Here is a 20,416-nt window from a genome sequence, read left to right on the forward strand (position 1 = left end):
CAGCTTTTAAAAGGAGCTGTTGAGGCCATAAAGAGTGGAAAACCAGAGGGAGAGATGGTTGAAGAGATGGGGAAGAGGTGGGAAGCCAAAAGCAAGAAAGACAAAGAAACAGAACTAGCTGATGGAAATGTTGATTAGTTGATTGCAAAATAAGGTATCAATTTACATGTTGATTAGAAAAGGAAATACTAATATAGTCGCTAAAATTGCTCAGAAACACGTTCTATTCTTCTGGAGATCTGATCAGCATAGTGGAAAAAAAGAACTGAAGGGAATCTTAGGTGGGCAGAGCATGTGCTCAACAGGGGAACGTCCCACTAACTTTGTACTTTTAAGCTCTAAAATATTCTGAGACATTCAGTGTAGGCACAAAACAACCCATTTGTGTGCATTCAGAGAGGCCACGAAGAACAGTAGTCTTCACCACTTGGAAATACGTAGCTTGCTGTTCCAGAGCTCTGTTTGAAAGACTCTACTGTGAGCTCAGTGGTGGACGCAAAGGAAAACCAGATGCTAGACATGACAGGAAACAAGCAACTATATTTCACCTTAATTTATTTTAATGGCAGAAACAATGCAATGGGAGAACAATTCTGTGACCCAGTAGAGAGTTCTAATCTTCCAAACAGAAGCGCTGGGAGGTGGGAACAAATGCCCTGAAACAGGATTCAGCCTGAGCCCCCTTTTTATTATTCTTCACACTGAAAGTTCTCAAACATGAGGTTGAGTGACCCGCAGAAATAAATTATACCAGTTCATCCTGTCAGCTAAGCTGCCAGATCTGGAGAGCTTGCCCTTTTCTTCAGGAAAAAGAAGATGTTCCTTCTTGGCATCTACTCACTGTCAATGTCGATTTCTTCTGTCATCTCAACCAGCTCCTTTCTGCAAAGAAAGAAGACAGGTCTCAAGAATTATGATTTTAAAAGATGATGGTACAGCAGATCAGTTAAGTCAAACTGCTGGCAAAACTGCAGTCTTATTACAGACAGGCAAGTGTTTAGAAACATGTACTAACTGAAAGAAAAAAGGGCGCAAAACTATACTTTAGCTGAAAAACATGTTCAACAATAAAATCATTGCTCTGAGTTAATCTATTTGTTGCTACTCACTTTTCCTCTTCTGAGAGCTGAAATTCTTCCAGAACTCTCTTGGCAAGATCTGAAGTTGAAGGTAAGCTGAAGCTAGCAGCCAGTTTTACTAGGTCAAATGCCTGCTTGGTTTGGTTTTCTTGCTTTATGCAATTCAAGATCTCATTCATCACCAAACAACTGCATATGAGAAAGACAGAGACTGTGGTAAGCTTGGCTATGCCAATGGCATCCCTACTACAGTAAAATTTAATACATGATTCTGTCTCCAGAAATATGAATCAATTGGTGAATATAATCAAATGTTGTGCTTCTTGGTTTATTATGCACAAATGCCTTCTTCAATGTACCCCAAAGCAACCAGCTGCCCTTATGTAGTTGAATGTGTGCCTGTTCAGCCGAGTAAAATCAAACCATGCTTTCTTAAAGTCTTAGTATGATAGCTGGGCTGAAGATTACAGTACACAACTACTGATAATATGGGATAACAAGCTATCGTTCTTTTCTGTGAAAGGGTCTTTTTCTTTATGACTTGTTCCATGCCTTCTCTCTGTCCTTCCTTTTGGTTCTTGAGCCTCTGAGAGAGACTTCCACACTCCACAAACAAACAAACAAAACAAAACAATGTTCTGTGGGCTACAGATATATGACAGTTGAGGCTGGAAAAGCAGCAATAGCACCACGATGGAAATTAGAGGGTTTTGTAGCAAAGACACTGTGACAGATTTCGCTCCCCGTTTCACCACAAACTAGCCTCCTTTGTTCGGCAGGACTCTACCACTCTTTTCCCCTTTATACTGAATACTGGGCCCAGAAACAAATCCTTCACTTAAAGAAGTAAACTACAACCAAGATGCAGTGCTTCAGGTAAGCAAACAAAAATCTCCCTTGTTGCCCCCTCCCATCTCCTCCCACTTCTGAGTAGTTTTCCACTGCCCCAATATACTTACATCCCCCCCACTTATTTGGCCCTTTCATAGAGCTGAGAAAGTGTTTTATTGGCTCTCTTCTTAAGATGTGGCTCTCTTCTTAAGTCACTTCATGATAATGGCAAACTGACATTGTATAGTTCAGGACACACAAAAAGGGCCAACTGGAATCAGCTCCAAGGCCATCTTAATGGCTTGCATCAACCACTAAACTGTTATAAACCGGCTAAGCTATAAACACAACAGCATATCTGGGCACATTCAGCTTGGGTTACTGATGTGTCCCAGCTTTCTTCCAAGACATATTGTTGCCAGTCATTGCAGAGCAGCCACATCACCCCAGCTTTCTATGTTCCTTATACATAGAATATATATGCAAGCATATCAGGATGCAGGTTTTGGTGCAGCTTTTTTTTGTCTTCAGTTCTCCAGTGACATCCCTCCCTCCTTCAAAGTGAGCTTGCTAGTCACAGGAACTACAAAGAAGAACAGATTGCTTAGCTGCAACTGTGGTTGTCATCTGCAAACTCACACAACCTGCCTTTCCATGCACTGATGTCTATATGTAAGCTGGAGTTAGGCAGACTCAAACTGAGGAAAGGCATGGGCCTGTGCAGTAGAGAGGGTGAGGCTCCTACCAAAATTCAATGACACCCCTTTAGAAGAAGGTTGCCAAATCTTTTGTGCAAACACAATAAAACCCATAGTTGTGTGTTCACAGATTATCACTCCAAGGACCACAACTACAGGTAAGCAACCTGTTCTTCCCCATAATTTAAGACTTGTTACATTTAATTTAGCACCAAGAAGCTTAGCAGATCATGAGCCAGAATTCTGGAGGGACATAACTCGCCACAGCAAACTGCCACTAACAAGAAATGAGTTACTATGTGTAAATCTTATAATGTGACTAGCACCTTATGGGTTAATAGCAATTTGCCATGATAAGTTATACAATTTAACTCATGCATGTCTTAAGCCAGGAACAGGATTCTGACCAAGTTTTGGTTCAGAAGCAACATACTCCCCAGCCAATACTGCGTTTGACATATTATCTTGCCGCAACCATCTAAAGAAACAGCATTTTATGCCTGAGGAGGTCAGCTCCTTAAGGGTTTTAACAGCGAGACTGTCCTAAGCAAAGAGAGCCGTTTAGAGGAAGCCACAGTCAGGTGGTAGGAAGAAGAAACTAAGAGTCAAATGGAACTGAATATATATCACTTTGTGGAGAGAAACATTAAAGAGAAATGGAAAAAAAACTCGAAGTTGTTCTTCTATCTGCTTCCCTTATCAAAAATAAATAAGAACTGAGGCACATGACCAAAATAAGAATTTACCTGGGTATTCGGTTGTGCTTTTTGAAAAACTCCAGCATTTTCCTATTGGGAGAGAATAGACATTTTCATTTGTACTGCTGAGAATAAAAACATTATCTATTCCTATTCATGCAGGAATATGAGCTGTTCCTGTACTTGGATCACAACTGCCTCATTTAAACATGTAAAACTAGCTGCCTCCAAACCTGGGGTGGAGAATCTCTGGCCCACAGGCTGGATTTGGCTTGCAGGGAGGGCCTGCTCTGGCAGCTTTCCTCCCTTTCCCTTTGGAAGCAAGTCAAAAAGGGCTGGGATAGATATAGCATTTGCTACCCTTAGTCAAATTTGGTGCCAGGTTTGGTAGGACTCTTAATGGAGGCAGCACTCCCTTCCCCTGGTAGCAGCTGCAAGATGGAGCTGAGAGCAGAAGCAGTAGCTCCCCTTAAAGCAGCTGCGTTCCACTGCATCTCCAGTGTCTCCTCTTTTTTTGGCTCCTGCTCCAGCCCCTAATGACTTTCTCCTAAATATTTCCATGAAGAGCTCCTCTGCTTCTGAAAAGGCTCTTCACTTGTGTTCTGAGGTAAGGAGAGTGTGAAAGAGGAGTAGGCAATGTGGAATATGACGACAGTGTGCCATCTCAAGTGAACAAATCATTGAAAGAAGAACTGAGAGAGGGAACAGAAGGGATGATTGTCAAAAGGGATGAGAGGGAAGAAAGAAAGACAGAGGATTGTTTGGTGGAAGAGGGGAAAGGAAAGGAAGGGGAGGAGCTAACATTGTCAGTGTGGGAGGAAGATAAAAAGGAGGAGGAAGGGGTGAGAACATTCAGAAGACCCGGTGAAGAGATGAAAGAGGGAAGAGAAGCTGAATACCAAAAAGCACGCAACATTGCAGGACTTTCCCAACTTGAAAGTTGGAGGATTATTGTCGGATCCAGCTCCCAAGAAAGAAGGTATAACCGTGACCGAGACGTCAGAATGGATGGTAGTAGTATTCCCGAGGGGACAGGGTCATTCGTGAGGGTGATTCGCCCCAACGTCACATTCAACCAACTACCCCTCAAGGGGGACTGGGCGCGTCACCCGTGCTGTGGCACAATTTGTGCCGTGAGGAGCACACCATTACGGAAGCCAACTGACAGAGAGCATTTTGGTCTGACTCCACAGTGAAACAGGACAATTTATTCTTTAATGCATTACCTAATTCTTATGGTCAACTTCCTGAGTTAAGCTGTTTTGAACCCATAGAGGCTGTTGATTCTTCAGATGTTAATAAATCTGTTAAAGTTCAAAATGAGCCGTCTTGGTTATTTCCCGCCCAAACTTACTCCGAACCCAATCACAGTGAGGAAAAGAATAGCAACCAGTGTAAAGCTTTAGTAGACTGTGACAGGCACCTGACGTATTTCAGAGCTTCAGCACATTTATTTTTTTCATATTTTTCTTTCAACCTGAGATACAAGCTGAGATACAAGCATCTTTGGTTGACTTACCAGGCTTCTTGTGCTCTCCCAGCTCTGGCAAATAATATAGTGATATGACTCAGAACAGAAGTTGTCCACTCTGGGGTGACTTGTTTAAATTCTCCTCCCTCATAGAGAGATTTTATGCTTGCAGCACAGTCGGCAAATGCAATCTGTGTCTGAAAGAGTCAATACAAATATTTGTTTACAAGAACTATCCTTGTGCAGAAGCAGGTAAAAGCCGGACACAAAAGTCTCTAGAGTACCTTTTTAAAATCAAATCCATTCATACCTGATGAATAAGGAACAAAAGGTGCCATGAAGTACAAGTCAAACTGCAAAAACTATTTCCCTCTAAGTTTTTAAAGGCCAAAATCCTACTGGAGTTTTATACTGGCATAATACCAACAGTTTAATTTTTGAAAGCAAATGGCCTGAAGGTAAGGAATGGCTGCAGATGTTATCTGTTGTGTGCCATGCTGTGCAACTCAGTACACAATTCATAATGTCTACTGTGATTTCTTAACTTGAGACAATTCATCTCCAAAAGCTACACCTTTTGCGTTAACACTTGCAGGCATAACTAACAGGACTGGCTAGTGTCAAAATATCCAGAGACAGTATGGATCAATGGGGAGAGAACCAGGTTTATAGCTTGGAAGTCATCTTCGATAATGAGGTGGCAACTAAGGCCAGGAGTACACAGACTGATGCCCGGTTGCACCCATTTCTGCAGAAGATAAACTCAACTACAAGCAAATGCCATTGTCAGACTGATACTGCATTGTTAAGACATACATCAGAATGCCTTTGAAAATTGTTTTTAAAACTTCAAAGCTGATGTAAAATGCAGAACATTTTATTTTTATTTTAAGCTGTATGTTTCTATTACAAAAATGTGATGGCACCTCAAATACTGTTATATTTTAGTGTGGGCTTTTGTGACAAGTCCATGTTCTCAGACATAGAGAGAGAGAGAGATATGACATGGCAAATATTTATACATGGCATCAAAATACAGAGATCATGGTCGGCTGGTTGGTAAGAAAGTCAATGGATATTTAACAGGTGACAACTTCTTCGATATACATATCAAAGAGGTATATTCCACTGAAGTCTGTGTTTTAAAGGATGTAAGAACCTCCGTCATGAATAACAATGCTAGAAGAACATATTAATTACACTGAGGAGACTGGCCTTTACAGTTGCTAATAACCTTTTCTTTACAGGCGGTTGCCTGCTGTAATCATCCATTATTCCAGGCAATGAATGACAAGCCATCCTAGGAACAAAGTTAGGCCCAGAAAATGATTGGCTCATAGCTATCCAGGGAGTGTCATGCATTTGAACCCAGGCCTTGGTAATGCAACCTCATCACTATTAACTACTTGGTACTTAAACATTATCACCATGCTGCTCACTAGACAGGATTTAGTTAAAAGATGTTAAATGTCAACAACAAAACTCACCTCAAGAGGCTGCACGTCTCTGGCCATCAGATCCAAAACTTCCTCTGCAATAATAAATCTCTGGTGGTGCGAAAATTGTTGATTGTCTGTACGGGGAGAAAGTGACACAAATGAGGCATAGCAAGAGGTTTTCTGCCTGTAAAGTCAAATAATTTTACTGCCAACAAAAATGGTCACAGATGGCTCCTTTGACTGTCAATTACTTTTTGCACTTTTATATAAATGTGGGAAAATAAAGTTGTCTCAGTGCTAAAGACAGCTTTATACATTTGCATTAACATTATGCTTACGCGAAAGTGTAGCAGCTGTTTGTCTTTTTCTTGTGTTACTTAACACATCCTGTGGCCAAAATCTTAGAATGGTACATCTTTTGTATGAGAGGGACAGTTTGAGGAGCAAAAGAGACACACGTTCTCAGTCAATTTGAGAGAACCACATTGCTCCTTAGATCTCAGTGCACATTTCCAAGGTCTGCTGACTCTAGAAGTGGTTTGTCTAACCAATGTAGCAACACCAAATTTGGAAGATTCCTTCTTGGCTGCACTGAAAATGAGAACAGAAAGGGCTACCAACCTTTCCAGAGTTCGGGAACAATTTCCAAATGGTTGGCTGTGTCCAATGCCTGTAGAAGACTCTGCATCCCTTCAACATTTAGGTAAAATACCTGAGGAAAGAAAGAGACACTGGCTTTTTTAAATCACCCCCACTTCAGATTAGCAGATTTTTATGGGGAAGGAACTTTAAGAACAAATACTTACTGAAGGAACTAGTTCTTTATACCATTTCATTATCACATCAAATTGTTCCATTATGCATAGTAAGTGAAAAAATCTTCCCCTGCAGGCAAAGCATGAAATCTCCAGTTTTAAAAAACCGAGCAGCGTTTGAGACGGAACCAGTTAATTTATAGAACTATTACATTTATTTTGTGACTTCTCACAGGCCTAGGTAGTTTACAAAAAAATAATTTTAAAAATATTTCCATTAAGAATATATCACAATCTTAACACTCTAAAATTAACTAATCAGAATTAAAATATGCAGCTGGTTAGTGTAGCTGAAATTACACAAGCCTTATATGGTTCTCTTTTTTAAAACCCTTGAAGACATGCAATCAAGTAAGATACAGTTAGGAGAAAGTTCAGAAGAAAAAAAATCTGACAATATTTCCTTCTTCCCACCTCTTTATGAGTAATTTCCTACATAAACAAATATGCAAATAAAATCTGGTCCTTTTAAAAGTCTCTCTTTGTTAGCCTCAAGTACCATAAAAAGTTAAGTACCGTATATGCCGGCGTACAAGACGACTTATCCTTTTGGGGCCCCAAAAAGATGCCTCCAAGTGGGGGGGTTGTCTTGTACGCTGGGCCAGGAAGGAGCCGCCGCTGCCGCTGAGTGAGTGATGCGGGGCCCCGCTGGCCGGGGAGGAAGGCAGGCGGGCAGGCAGGCAGATGGAGGGAGGGAAGTGGCGCGCGCGCGCTCGCCCACCCGCCATTCCCCTCTTCCCCTCTTCCTCCTGCGCTGGGGACGAAGGCAGGCAGGCAGCCAGGCAGATGGAGGGAGGGAAGCGGCGCTTGCTCGCCACCCCCGCTTCCCCTCTTCCTCCTCCTCCTTCTCCTCCTCCTGCCACTGGGGAGGAAGGCAGGCAGGCAGGCAGATGGAGGGAGGGAAGCGGCGCTTGCTCGCTCGCGACCCCCGCTTCCCCTCTTCCTCCTCCTCCTTCTCCTCCTCCTGCCGCCGGGGAGGAAGGCAGGCGGGCAGGCAGGCAGATGGAGGGAGGGAAGCGGCGCGCGCACGTTCGCCTGCCACCACACTGCTTCCCCTCTTCCTCCTCCTGCCGCCCCCCCAGCCTCTTCCCAGCGCCGCATTTTGGGGGGGTCGTCTAATATGGCCGGTCGCCTAGTACGGCGGCATATATGGTATATAATTATTTCCAAACTGGCAGCATATGTTCTCACTCCCTTACCCCATTAACCAGATTGGCAATAGTGTTTTGCCCCCCATGAAGCTACTGACAATATGGAGCGACAATTACCAGTAACGCATTTGCTGGAAATGGTTTCTCATCATTTTTCTGTTCTCTCCTGTATCCAGTATTCTATTAAGCTGGTAGGCAAGTTGGATATCCTTCAGATTCAGGCACTGTAGTGAAGACAAACAGCATAAATGCTAAAGCCCAAGACATAACCATCCTACTAAACAGGACATGACAAAACTTGGGCGGAGTGGGGCGGAAATCATTTTAACAAGATTCTGATCTTCATGTAGCATTCTAATAATGTTAGGAAGCTTGAGCACTTGGAGGAGAAGGGAGTATTCACTGAATTATAAACACAATAAACTTCCACAATAAACAAAATCATTTCCAAAGCAGAATTTTCCAAGTGGAAAATGAAATAACAAGACATTTCATCTATCACCCACTCAGATAAGGTAAAGAAAGATCAGATACAAAATGAGCAACATTTTTCTGGCATTTCAATCCCTATATCAGCTAGGCAAGAATAGTAAATAGCAAGACTCTTGCACTAAGTACAGGTTCTCCAGACCACAATTCTACATTTCCATTTAGACTACAGAAATGGCACTTAAAAAAAAAAAACAGGATATTTGCTCTTGAGTGTTCTATAGTAATGGCGAGGTTACTGTGATAGTGTCCTTCTGCATGTCTACAGGACTGAGAATATGAATTTATATGAAGTATTTATATGGAGGTATACAAATGGCAAAGAGAGCAGTTCAACTCGTGGAACACACCGAAGTGCTTTGCAGACTACTGCTGCTGTTATGTGCCATCAAGTCGCCTACAACTTATGATGAGCCTATGAATGACCTATCTCCAAAATGTCCTGTCCTCAACAGACCTGCTCAGCTCCTATAAAAGCAAGCCTGTGGTTTTCTTTAGGAGTCAGTCCATCTCATATTTGGTCTTCCTCTTGTCCTGCTCCCTTTAAACCTTTCCCAGCATCATTGTCTTTTCCAGAGAATCTTGGCTTCTCATGATTTACCAAAGTAGAACAGCTTCGGTTTCAGCATTTTTACCTCCAGAGATAGTTCAGGCTTTGCAGATTAGCAAACATAATTTAGAGGCAAACAGAAAGAGATGGAACTCTATTTTCACATCAAAGTGTTCACAGAAACCAAGCCTACTTACTATTCTCATGGCTGTTATGAAGAATTTGTCTAAAAGAGAAGAAATAACAGGTACTGTTAAATTTGTGATAATTTTTTTAGCAAGACACACAAGTTACGTTTACTGACACAGATCCAGAGGTACGAACAACCCCAGTATCTCAAGCAATACCATTTTAATGAAACAGTTTCTCAGTCCGAGATAATAACCGAGAGTACATTATATTATTGGACTTCAGCTCCCAACCTTGGACCATATCTTTGCATCCCACTGCTTGTGGAAGTCATTTAATATTCTTAGAGATTCTTCCCACCCTGCTTATAACTTCTTTGAACTCATGCCTTCTGGCAGAAGATACAGAGCAATTAAAACTCGGACGGCACACTTTTTGAACAATTTCTATCCTAGAGCTATAACTGAACTTAACAAGGAACTTAAGAATCACCAGCAGTGAGTTGTTGGACTGTATTACTATTACTTGGTCTGTTGTGTTGTATGTTGTGTGGGTACTGTGTGCTCTTAGGCGGGGTTCTGGGTTTTAGGATTGTTATGAGGGTGTGTGTGTTTTGGTCTGGTCTCTGAGTGTTCTTCGTAAATTTCATTGTATGTGTACACAGTGTATATACGTCCAGTGACAATAAATTCTTATTCTTATTCTTATTATTTGACAAATCTACATCATGACCTGGAACACAGAACACTGAAGAGAAGTTATAGTTTGGTAAAGCATTGAAAATTCTGTGCTCATCCCTATAACTTCACCCATAACTTCAGAACTTTCAAACTGAGGACCTATAGCAAGATGGATGAAATACCATGCAGGTGAAGCCTATAAAAGCTAACTACAGTGGTGCCTTGCACAACGGACGCCTCGTAGAGCGATGAATCCGCTCTATGAGGCCGGTTTTGCGATCGCAAATGCGATCGCAAAACGGTGCCCGCATAGGGCGAAAATCGCAGAGCGAAGGTCGGTAAGCGGTTGGCTTACCGACCTTCGCTTTGCGACCCGCCGATCAGCTGGTCGGCGGGTCCAAAATGGCTGCCGGAACAGCCAAAATGGCCACGCACACCGTTTTTGCGCCCTCGGTAAACGAGGGGAGGGCGCGAAAACGCTGTGCGAGGCCATTTCGGCTGTTCCAGTGGCCATTTTGGACCCGCCGACCAGCTGATCTGCGGTCTCGCTGCAGCCGAAATGGCCGCGCGCAGCGTTTTCGCGCCCTCCCCTCACTTACCGAGGGTGCGAAAATGGCTGCCGGACCCGGAAAAGCATCACTGTACGGTGAGTTTTTGACAATTTGGAATGCATTAAACGCTGTTTAATGCGTTCCAATGGCTTTTTTTGATCCGTACAGCGATGCTTTCACACAGCTGTGCGAGGCACCACTGTATATGATGGCAACAGAGGTCCACAAAGACATAATCACCATGTCAGCAAATACACATCTACGTTACCCAAAAAACGGTATATATAATGGTGATGTGACATGTTAGCTCAGATTGGACTCTTTGACAGATGTATAGTAAATCCTATGGGACATTAACAAATATTCACCCCACTGTCTTATAAAGAGTAAGTGAATTCTGCCTTTCATTTCAGAGGGAGGAGGGAAGCAACACATTTAGTCTGCTACGACAAAATTAACAAACAGCCTTGTGATTTCATATCCTGTTTTATTTGAGTAAATTGTTGTAGACTGCAGCTCGCTTCTTCAGACGCAACAGATGAAAGGGATACAGTTCACAAAAACTTATGCTAAATAAAATTTATTAAAGTGCTGCAACACTCTTTGTTGGCCCTGTCATACATTATTCCTTTTATTCTTATACATGACACAAGAGGTATATACAGAAAACATACCATCCTCTGGGTCGCATGGGTAAAAACTCTTCCCCTCAATTTCATCCAGAATTTTATAGATTATATCTGATGGATTTTCAGAAATATGGGCTGTGGAACAAAAAGTCATATGTTATCCAAACTCTGTTATGCTGTTTTCTACTTTAAAAACGATGAGCTAAATAATTTCTGTAGACAAAGAACTAAGGTATGATCTCAGATACAAAAGATTTTAAAAAGTAAAACATACTAAGTGAGCAATAAAAACATTTTCCACAATTATTTAGCTTTCAATCCTTGCCCATGCTTTTGTAGATGCTTTTGAGCACAGCATCCCGTGATCATGTGCCTAGTTATAATCTGAGTGTATATAATGGAAGCATATTACTATTTCCAGCAGCAGCAAAGTGCAGAAAAAAATACACAAACCAAGCTGAAAAAATACCATGGCTTTAATCTACTCTGAAATGGAATTTAAGTACAGTGGTGCCTCGCATAGCGACGATAATCGGTGCAGCAAAACTCGCTGCAAAGCGATTTCGTCGCTTTGCGATTTTAAAAAGCCCATAGAAACGCATTAAAACCTATTTAATGCGTTCCTATGGGCTAAAAACTTACCTTTAAGCGAAAATCCTCCATATGGCGGCCATTTTCACTGCCCGGTAAGTGAGGAATACGTGCGAAAACACAGCGGACGGCCATTTTTTTAACCCGGCGGACATTTTGGAACCGCCGATCAGCTGTTAAAAAATCTTCGTTTTGCGATGATTGGTAAGCGAAACAGGGAACCGATCATCGCAAAGCGAAAAAACCCCATTCAGACCATTGCAAAGCTATCGCAAAAAGTTAATCACTATGCGATTTCGTCGTTAAACAGGGCGCCCGTTAAGCGAGGTACCACTGTAATCTTAAACAAGTTGTTCAATAAACACTTATACTGCTATTGAAAAAATACGACAGCATTTCATTAATCTAGGCTTCCAACAGATAACAATGTACAAGAGAATATATGATGCCCTCTGAAATAATCAGGATTCAGTCTACCAAATGTCACATAGTTTGAATTTGGCATGAAATTGACTGCCAGCTGCATTATGATATAAGTGAGTACCGGTCCAACCCAGATAAAAAAGCTACTATATTCTGCACTAGATAAAATTTCCAAACCACAGTCAAAGGTAGTCACAGATAATGTACATTGCAATGGTATGGTCTAGAGGCAGCTATAGAAGAGCAGCTACTAGTTTCCATCTTCTAACAGCAGACATAGTCCATCTATCAGCTAAAGTTGATAAAAGACATCCTGGGCCACAGATGTTACTTGGAAATTCAGAAGGAATGCTAAACTCAACAGACCCTCAGTCTGGCAATGGGATCTTGTATACAACAAGCACTCATTGAATACATTGAGCCCCCCCCCCCACTATCATTAACTCAATCCTCTCTGCAGCCTGAACCTGTAACTCCTAATCCAGCCTGCTACTGATGGCAAGTATGCATCCAGGGGTTGTACTGCCTTGTCAAGACATGAAAGCAAAAAGGAGCTACAACAGCTCTGACAAGGAGAAAAAGAGGCTGACAATGATGATACCTAACTCTGTATCTCCTGACCATCTCTGTTGTCAGTTTCATGTGTACACCAAACAGCTGGGGAGACTGCCTTGGCTCCTGAGGAATGGCATAGGATAATTCCTCTTGGAAGGAACAGCAGGCTCATGGTACCACCTACGAGAAAAGCAATGGCCAAAAGGGGCATCATAGCCCTCTAGCTGTTGCCAGACTGCAACTCCCAACAGTGCTAGCCAGCAAAGCCCTTGCTAAGAGTCACTGGGAGTGCTACCCCAAAATCGGGTGAGGCACAAACTGCCCATCTCTCTTCTAAATGTGTGTCTGTCTTACATGATACAAACATTTTTCTTTTCTTTTTGCAGTGAGAACTGGCATAGGGCACAGCTAGGCAAGAAGATATTCTTCCTCTCCTGGAATGCCCATTAATATTACTGAAGACCACTGACTAGTCCACTTATCATTCTGCTTTGCAAGATTTTAAGACAGCTGATTGCCAGACTTCAAGGCACTTCCAATGATAACAGAGAGGAGTTACTGTCAACTTGTCTGCAGTGCTCCTGAAAACAGTCATTTTGCTCCTTGATTATAAGCTGTCAAACTCTGTAAAAACAAACAAAAACAAGAAGCAGGAGGGCCACAGAAAGACGCTCATGTGGCAAAAATGGCAATTACATGTCAGATATCATGGATGCACTTTTTAACTTAAAAATAGTGACCCTGTGCAACGTGTCAGTTTTGAATCTTTCCACAGAGTAACATAGTTCAAATGCCTGCTTTTTGAAACAAAATTATGCCACAGCCTGTGACAAAAGGCCCAAACGCAAGAGAAGGGCAAAAGAAGATCTGCATATGGAGTGTAAAACTAGAAACAGCTTTTAAGGCAGCATTGACCATGGACTACGAGTTCAACAATAAAAAGCCACACGAAAAATTATGATTACCATAAAAACAGATTGACTAGGATCTAGAAATTACATACCAGGTTTATAAAAAATGTGAAGGAGATGATCATATGTTGCAAGACTAGGTTCTGAAACATACAAACATATGATAAACAAACTTAATCTTTAATCACTCAAGATATAAATATTTGAATCAATCCATATTATATTCAAATCAGAATTATCTGAAACTTTTTGGTTAACAATGCTGAAAAATATCTCAGAATGCATTATTACAGTGGCACTCTAGGATCCATTTCAGACTCACTGATCACAAGGTGATCTTTTACTCATAGGCTCATCTAATATACTTGTGATTACACTCATAAGCATACCAAACTACGTACTGTACACTCATTCAAGCCTAGGTTTGCTGGGATAGTGGGAAAATGGAGAGAAAGAGGGAAATAAGAGAGCAGGGGATGAAACACAACCAACCCCCTTTAAAGCATTTGCAGACTGAAGCCATCTCCAACTAAGAGGCTAACCTCGCCGCACCATCAGTGTGACGTCTGGACTTTAATAACAGCATGTAATTTGGAATTACCCATTGGAACTTGGTGCACAGCCTTGAAGAAGATAATTTATCAACGAAAGCTGTTTGCTTTTTCTGGGATTTTTTGTTTTATATTCTTAATAGTCAAATAAAGGTATCACCCATTCCTATAACTGTATTGTTTCAATGGCCATGCAACCTTTTCCTGAACTCTCCCTTGAATTTTATGCCTACCACTTTCCTCATGCCATATCCATTCTCAGCTATTTACAATTTGCCTAGATTTATTTCCTGTGGGCACAGAGATATTTAACTGTTTCCCAGAGATGAAGGAAATATTTGAAGGAGACAATGAATGACTGAATTAAGGGTCAAACACCTTCTTCAGTCCTACCAATTTTCTTATGCGCGTTGGAGTGCCAGTGCACCCTGAATAACATCCGGTCAGATCAGTCCCTGGGCACCCAAGGTGTCACTGCCCGGGGGTTATTCATAGTAATGGACATTTGATGGCTAGAGTGCAAATGTTTTTATTTCAGTTCATCAGGTGTAGGGTACTGATTGGTTATCCTGCTCAAGCTTCAGGTAAATATAAGTCCTCACTACTCCCTTCCCTTTGGCCCTTCCTCGGTCTTTGTCACGTCACAGCAGGAGGGACAAGCACTGGTGATTTAAGAAGGTGCACCTTTGCTGGATCATCTCTGGCTCCCGGGTCAGAGACTTTTCTCACAGACTTCCCCTCATGCTTCTACAACTCCTTGATGCAGAATTCATATTCAATGTTCTCCTTGCTCTTTGGGCTCCTGCATGCACTCCTGCTACGGCTCTCTATTCTCCTGGCACTCCCTGAGCTGCTCCCAGAGGTGGGGTCTTTCTCCTCCACTCCTTCTCCCAAATTCTGGTCCTGTCTTCCCACTAAAACTTCTCCTAGAATGGGAAATGTAGCTTCCTAAAGTCTAAGGGCCCATTCTGCCATGTCTCTCTTGTCTGTCTGTTTGTAATATTTTAACCCTGCCTTTCTCCTTAAAAAGAACCCAAGGCAGCTACCACTTTCACTTTCCCTCCACTTTACCTCAGCCTCTCCGTCTTACTCTCCTAAGGTGCTAGGCAACAGGAGACACCTTAATGAATTCTGTATTATCTAGATTCACAAGCCCCATGGTCTTTCCATGCCACACTCCAATGGTTCTTGGGCATCAAAGAAAGCTTCTTTGAACTTACGTAAGTAGGTGTTGTCGTCAGGATTGTAAGATCAAATTATAATCAAAACCAGTGCTCAGAATGTGGTCTTGTCTATTCTTTGCAGAATTTTTAAGGTGTCTCTTGGCAATAAACTGCTTCTGAGTCAAGAATACCAAATCTGAATTATTCTAGGAACTTCCAACACAAAAATGTGAAGAATGTTTATCTTTCAGAGTACCTAAAAAGTTGCCATCCTGACTGTCTCGAGGAGAATCAAGAGGAGTAAATAGAAAAAGGCATGAACAAAACAGAAGGAAATCTCATTGTTGTCCCACAGGTTTAATGATGGTCATGCATGAGATTGTTACTAAAGAGTTCCCTACCAAGGCATCTTAAGCAGGTCACAAAATGTCCACAGCACTAGTGGCTGCAATTTGATCACACCGGGAAATTGTACAAACCCCACATTCATATGTAACATGCTATGATACATATGATATACAACTACCCTTTTTCAGATGCCATAATCACATACATTTGCAAGGACTAACTAAACAGTCTTTGGATGTTTGCCTCTTTGCAGAGTAAAATGACAAGGAAAGCAAAGAATTCCAACCTATATTTAGTGCTTTCATCTCATTCAGGGTCCTCATGGCCATACGTTTGCCAGGATTACCAGAAAACCTCATTGTTTTCAGCACAGAATTAAAAGTTAGCAGGTTCGGCTGCACATTTTGTTGCTTCATCTGCCTCAGCAAGTCCTAGAAACAAAGGTGAACCAGAAAGCAAGACCTAAATAGAGACTCTGAAGAAAAAAAAAACATATTTTCCCCTTTCTTTAAGACGTATGCCATTGTCCCCAACACTGGAAGAACATTTATCAGATTTATCACACCAATATACTGCAAAACCTGTTTGCAAATAAAATCCCACTAAAAACAATAGGATTTGCTTTCATATTAATCTTTGTGCATGCACATGTACATGTATAGGCTGTTAGCTCCAAGTTAAATGTATTTACTTATATGCCCAGCCTTTGTTTCAACTTTAAGGTAGCAATGGACTAAACAAGATTCTAGAAATTTACAGGGGCTGAAATGAAAGTAAATTGCAACTAAAACTGGTTCAATAAATCAGTGGGGATTTGGTAAGTCACCTTTTCCATTAAGTTCAACTGATTCAACAGGCCTACTGTAGTTGCAACTTCAGCCAATACATCCCCAGTTTTAAATTTCTTATCAAAACTTTTGTTGCCATGATTAGAGAATGCATTAAAGCATTTCTGGGCACTAGAAACTGTTTTATCAGTGTTAATTGCCATTACATTTGAGACAAGCACATCTGCTTGCAACACCCTTGACCTCCACCACATTAAATGGCAAGTAACATCTTTCACACAGTGCAACCTACTAGGGCTACAGAAGGAAAAGTCATGATTGGTACAAGCTGATCAGCAATGTCCCAGGATAAACATGGTTGAATTGTAAGTACATCAGATACCCGTGTGATCTAAAATGAACTAGATCAGTGGTTTCCAACCTTGGGTCTCCCAGTGTCTTTAGACTACAACTCTCTGAAATCCTGGCTGGCACAGCTACTGGTGAAGGCTTCTGGGAGTTTTAGTCCAAGAACATCTGGGAACCCAAGGTTGGGAACCACTCGACTAGATGTTTACTAACCTGGACAACTGAATGGTGTGTATCTTACTTACCATTCTTCCCTGTGAAATCCAGGGCTGATGATCACCACTCGGGACATTTTTTGTCATTTTTTTCCTGCTCAGTCTCTTGAGTGATAGAGTTTTGCCACCCATTATTTGTGTGGACTGGCTAATAATCAACCTCTTCTGGCCTGAGGGCCACTGATCCTATTAATACAGATGGGGCCATTTCTCTTCCTTGCCCAAACCTGCACTCATTTTCATCCCTACCTGGCTTGTGCAAGGGCTTTAGAAGATATAATCTGCTACACTAGTGAATAATAATATTCAACCTGTTAGTAAATGCCACATCCAGTTCCAACTCACAGCTGGACAGAGAGACCCATATATTCAGCCCATGCCACAAGGTAGACCAATTTCTTGCCAATCATTGTACAACAGAGTCACGTTGGATTCACTGGCTGAAATGCTGTTGCTTCATAATACAAAAGGTGTAACATCCAATCATTCCTAACCAGAAATACCTACACCCAAAAATCCCAGCAGGGATTGTTAATTGCTGGCCAAGAATGGGTGAATACTATACCTATTGAGTAACAAAGTAACAGGACTTCAAGCATGGCAAAGATGCAATAAAACCTTATGAATCTGATACTTTCCTTACCTCAATAAATTCACATCGTTCAACGGACAATGACTTTACTTCTTTAGCTGCTAAAATGAGTGCATTGAAGGTGTACACATCCGCTGAAAGAAATGGCATATCAGTTAGATGCTAAGCAATTGCATCGGACTGTGTGCACTTTCTTTGGCACTGATTGTTTCTATGGCAGCTCAGTGTAAGGCGGAATTCTCGTGTGAGCCAGTCTCCAGGAAGCTAGCCACATGCCAGCAATGCTGGAAAGCAGATAACTCACACTCAGCTCCCATTATCTAGCTGAGGTCCGTACCCCTGCGCCAATCATCATTGCTGCAAAGAAAAGCCCGAACGGTCAGAAAGTGAAGCAATGATCTAAACAACACTGTCCCTGTGACACCAACTCCAGTCTCACTCACACTGCAGGGGAAGCGCCCAGTCACTAGGCACAGCTTCTCCCTACTTTCACAAAACATTGCATGAAGTGTCATATAGAGATGGGCAAATACTACTGGTTGCTATACCTTTATTGTTTTAATTGGCTTTTAGTATTACAATAATAATCTTAGAACTACAGAGCTAGAAGGGACCCTGTTGATCATCCGATCCAGCTCCTTTCAAGGAAGCATAGTGGGGAATCGAACTCCTAACCTCTGGCTCTCTGCAGCCAGAGACCTAAACCACTGAGTTATACAGCAGACTGATTTATTGCTCATTTAATTATTGAGACTGGTAACTGCTTAATTTGATTTAATAGCAGCCTTGGGAATTATATTAAAGGAAAAGTGGAATACAAAGGTAATTATAGTAAATAAACAAGCTCTCCAGATCTTACCATTAAACCCGTGGTTCAATAACTCAGTGTACATGCCAAAAGCATCTTCATATGCTCTGTGCTGCAAGGTATTAAAAAAGCATTAGATATACTTCTGTTATTAGTCTAGAGAGATTTAATAGAAAGAAATCTGTTATAAAGACGATTACTACAATACCTTCACCATTCCTCTAATCATCGTGCAGTACGAATGTGCATTTTTTTCTGGCATTAGCTTAAATATCCTCTCAGCATTATTATTTTTCCTGTTATTTCAAAAAGAGCATTATTTAGATCAATTCTCATTAAAATGTTTGCAAGCATCTCAGTACACTGAAGACAGAATCAGACAGAAATAGCCTGCTCTGGTTTGTGCTTGCTTGCCTACTACATGGGTGAAATAGATTTAAATGGAACATGCAACCAGCCTGAAACATGAGATCTTGATTTCTTGAATACAAGATATATTCACCGATCCCACACAGATCTGATGGACACCTGAGAGGGATACTGGGGGCAGGATTTATGCACATGCCCACCATAGTTACAACTATACCCGCTTTCAGAAAATAGCACCTGAATGGGCCTCTAGAAGAACAGACAAGCAAACAATTATCACACATTTCAAGCTGCCTGAGTAAAAATGCACATGTCTATGGCATTTGTAGACATCATGGCACATATGTTGCTAAGTTAATGTGAAAAGTATGATCTTGCTGATCTGCCAATACATCAGACATTCTTTCCTTTACTCACACTTGAGTCACACACATGCTTCCTGTATCATAATCACACCTAGCTATTTGGACATCAAAGAGACTTCTGAAAATCTAGAACTTAATCTTAAAAAAAATCCACATTAAAATATTTGAACCATGTACATAGTAAGCCACTTCTCACTTTCCCCCCAAAATACAGTGGTGCCTCGCTAGACGATTGTCTCGCGGGATGATTAATCCGCAAGATGATTAGTTTTTGCGATCGCTGTTGCAGTTCGCAAGACGATGGTATCCTATGGACAATTTTCAAAAGACGACGATTTTTCCCCACTGGAACACATTAAATGGATTTCAATGCATTCCAACGGGGAACCATGTTCCGCAAGACAATGTTTTCTACAGACGATTTTTGCAAGACAGCGATTTTTCCATTGGAACGCATTAAATGGATTTCAATGCATTCCAATGGGGAACCGCATTTCGCAAGATGATGTTTTCACAAGACAGCGTTTTTCACTGAATGAATTAACATCCTCTTGCGAGGCACCACTGTAAGACCTAACCAGAAAACAAGCCCTAGAATGATTTTTCAGGATGCCAGTAATATAAGCCCTACCCCCAAAATAAGCCCCAGTTAAGTGAAGCCCCACCCTCCACCATTGTGTAGCAACCAGAAGATGACATGACTGTAAAATAAAACATCCCCTGAAAATAAGCCCTATTGCTTCTTCTTCTTCTTTTTTTGGGGGGGACAAAATTAATATAAGACCCTGTCTTATTTCCGGGGAAACACGGCATGTTGTTTGAACAGTTTCCTCCTTTCCTTTCATCTTTAGGAAGAAGCTGAGCAGCACAAAATATTCAGTGTTCTCTAAGGGAGTGCACACAGGTATGTCTGAAGAAATAGCTGGTACCTCCATGTCATGTGTCGGCCATTAGGGGTGTCCCTCTGCCTCTTCTCTTCTGAAGCTTCTTGCTGCAAAAAGAAACAAGTTTTCTTCAGGTTTGCACCATGAACACAGCTGCAGACATCAGAACCCCATCCACAACCAGGGTTCTCAAAATGTTTGATGCAAATTAATCTTCAGGACAAGCACTCAAGAGTAAGAGCACAGCTGGATGACTCTTTTAAGCCTGTTTCTCCTTCTAGCATTACACAAAGAC

General features: G+C 41.6%; 1 protein-coding gene and 1 non-coding gene across 2 annotated transcripts in view; both read right to left on the bottom strand.

Annotated features, from left to right (window-relative positions):
* Nucleotides 1-538: 538 nt before the first annotated feature.
* The window catches only part of PTCD3 (pentatricopeptide repeat domain 3), a 31,560-nt gene continuing 11,682 nt past the window's right edge, over nucleotides 539-20,416 (bottom strand). The window contains exons 9-24 of the mRNA XM_073004039.2: nucleotides 20,167-20,228; nucleotides 18,712-18,799; nucleotides 18,555-18,615; nucleotides 17,747-17,829; nucleotides 16,039-16,183; nucleotides 13,783-13,833; nucleotides 11,256-11,345; nucleotides 9,419-9,447; nucleotides 8,300-8,406; nucleotides 7,023-7,101; nucleotides 6,838-6,928; nucleotides 6,265-6,350; nucleotides 4,826-4,974; nucleotides 3,355-3,396; nucleotides 1,110-1,268; nucleotides 539-882 (exon numbers count right to left, since the gene is read on the bottom strand). Coding sequence (XP_072860140.2) covers nucleotides 834-882; nucleotides 1,110-1,268; nucleotides 3,355-3,396; nucleotides 4,826-4,974; nucleotides 6,265-6,350; nucleotides 6,838-6,928; nucleotides 7,023-7,101; nucleotides 8,300-8,406; nucleotides 9,419-9,447; nucleotides 11,256-11,345; nucleotides 13,783-13,833; nucleotides 16,039-16,183; nucleotides 17,747-17,829; nucleotides 18,555-18,615; nucleotides 18,712-18,799; nucleotides 20,167-20,228 — 1,371 coding nt within the window. The 3' untranslated portion in view covers nucleotides 539-833. The remainder of the gene's footprint in view (nucleotides 883-1,109; nucleotides 1,269-3,354; nucleotides 3,397-4,825; nucleotides 4,975-6,264; nucleotides 6,351-6,837; nucleotides 6,929-7,022; nucleotides 7,102-8,299; nucleotides 8,407-9,418; nucleotides 9,448-11,255; nucleotides 11,346-13,782; nucleotides 13,834-16,038; nucleotides 16,184-17,746; nucleotides 17,830-18,554; nucleotides 18,616-18,711; nucleotides 18,800-20,166; nucleotides 20,229-20,416) is intronic.
* LOC140701574 (small nucleolar RNA SNORD94) lies at nucleotides 17,912-18,056 on the bottom strand. The gene has a single exon (XR_012080465.1). It is a non-coding gene; the product is annotated as a small nucleolar RNA SNORD94 (small nucleolar RNA).

Source organism: Pogona vitticeps, chromosome 6, assembly GCF_051106095.1.
Source record: "Pogona vitticeps strain Pit_001003342236 chromosome 6, PviZW2.1, whole genome shotgun sequence".
Classification (NCBI taxonomy): Eukaryota; Metazoa; Chordata; class Lepidosauria; order Squamata; family Agamidae; genus Pogona; species Pogona vitticeps.